At 52.0% G+C, this 1,104-nt stretch overlaps 1 protein-coding gene across 1 annotated transcript; it reads left to right on the forward strand.

The window, feature by feature from the left end:
- Positions 1-72: 72 nt before the first annotated feature.
- On the forward strand, positions 73-825 carry Pmar_PMAR008482 (hypothetical protein; the record flags this gene model as incomplete). The annotated part of the gene is made up of 1 exon (XM_002775725.1): positions 73-825. The coding sequence occupies one exon, from the start codon at positions 73-75 to the stop codon at positions 823-825; it is 753 nt and encodes a 250-aa protein (XP_002775771.1).
- Between the last annotated feature and the right edge of the window lie 279 nt (positions 826-1,104).

Raw genomic sequence — 1,104 nt, forward strand, 5'->3', positions numbered from 1 at the left:
CGCTCGTGGACATGCAGATTCCAGTTCCTGAGAGGCTGGCTTACCCCTCAGTTGATGGAAGACCTCAATAAGATGTGCAGCTACATCAAGAGCACGCAGAATGGTATCGTGGTATCTGACACAGATGAGCGGTTGCACGAAGCCTTCGAGCGTTTGTGCGAGCACATCATCGCTGGGCGGCTACCAGTTCTACGGTTTGGCATCCCCGGTCCGCGGTCTCTCGGTACTATTGTTTGTACAGACGGCAATAAAGATTCCTGGTGCGGCATCGTTCTGAGAGTGTACGATGCGGACACGGAAGGGAACCAAAAAGACTCTGCCATTGACGACGAGCACCTGAGTAACGCCGTTACGGAGTTATTGATGGTACTCAAGTCCAGTGGACGCTACAAGGCCACCAATCTGTCCATAGAGCCACTGAGGATAGTGGGCGGCCGATTCACGGCGACGGAATCAACGAGCTCATCCACGTGGAGGGAAAGGGCCGCCCAACTGATGACTGTTCATGAAGCTCAAGGATATCTGACGTCACCGGTAACTATCGTCAGTGATAATATGAATGTTGGTCGGAGATGGGGTGATATCCAAGACGTCTTCGGCGGCAAGTGGTTACCTTTAATCGATCTGTACAACCGCACGGTAACTGATATGGTGTGGGTACGGCGTGATGGTCTACCAGCTTTCACTGATGCACTAGCCAGAGTCTTCGCAGGGAGAGGAGAATGCGAGGGGGCGACCCCAAAGGATTCGAAAAATCCCGAAATGCGAATCGACTCTGGCAACATCGAGGTCGAGCTCAATGCTGAATCAGCAATCAGGGTGTGATGTGAGTGGAAATTCAGCACGATGTTCTGTGTTTGGAAATTTCAAGGTGGAAATTTCCGGAATTTCCAGGAAATTTCCGCCAAGATGCTTCCGGGCTTCTGCGCGAGCGCGCAGTCGGGATCGAGGAAGTACAAGAGAAGCAAGATCACGAGTTGGAGAGTCGTTTCGTGGGTTCATGCATTACATAGTCGATTGCGTGACGCGTTCAGTTCGGGAGCCATTGATGACTCGAAAGGGATGTAGGTGCGTCAATCACGATCACGACTGACGATCCGTCAA

This window comes from Perkinsus marinus (genome assembly GCF_000006405.1).
Source record: "Perkinsus marinus ATCC 50983 genomic scaffold scf_1104296955400, whole genome shotgun sequence".
Classification (NCBI taxonomy): domain Eukaryota; phylum Perkinsozoa; order Perkinsida; family Perkinsidae; genus Perkinsus; species Perkinsus marinus.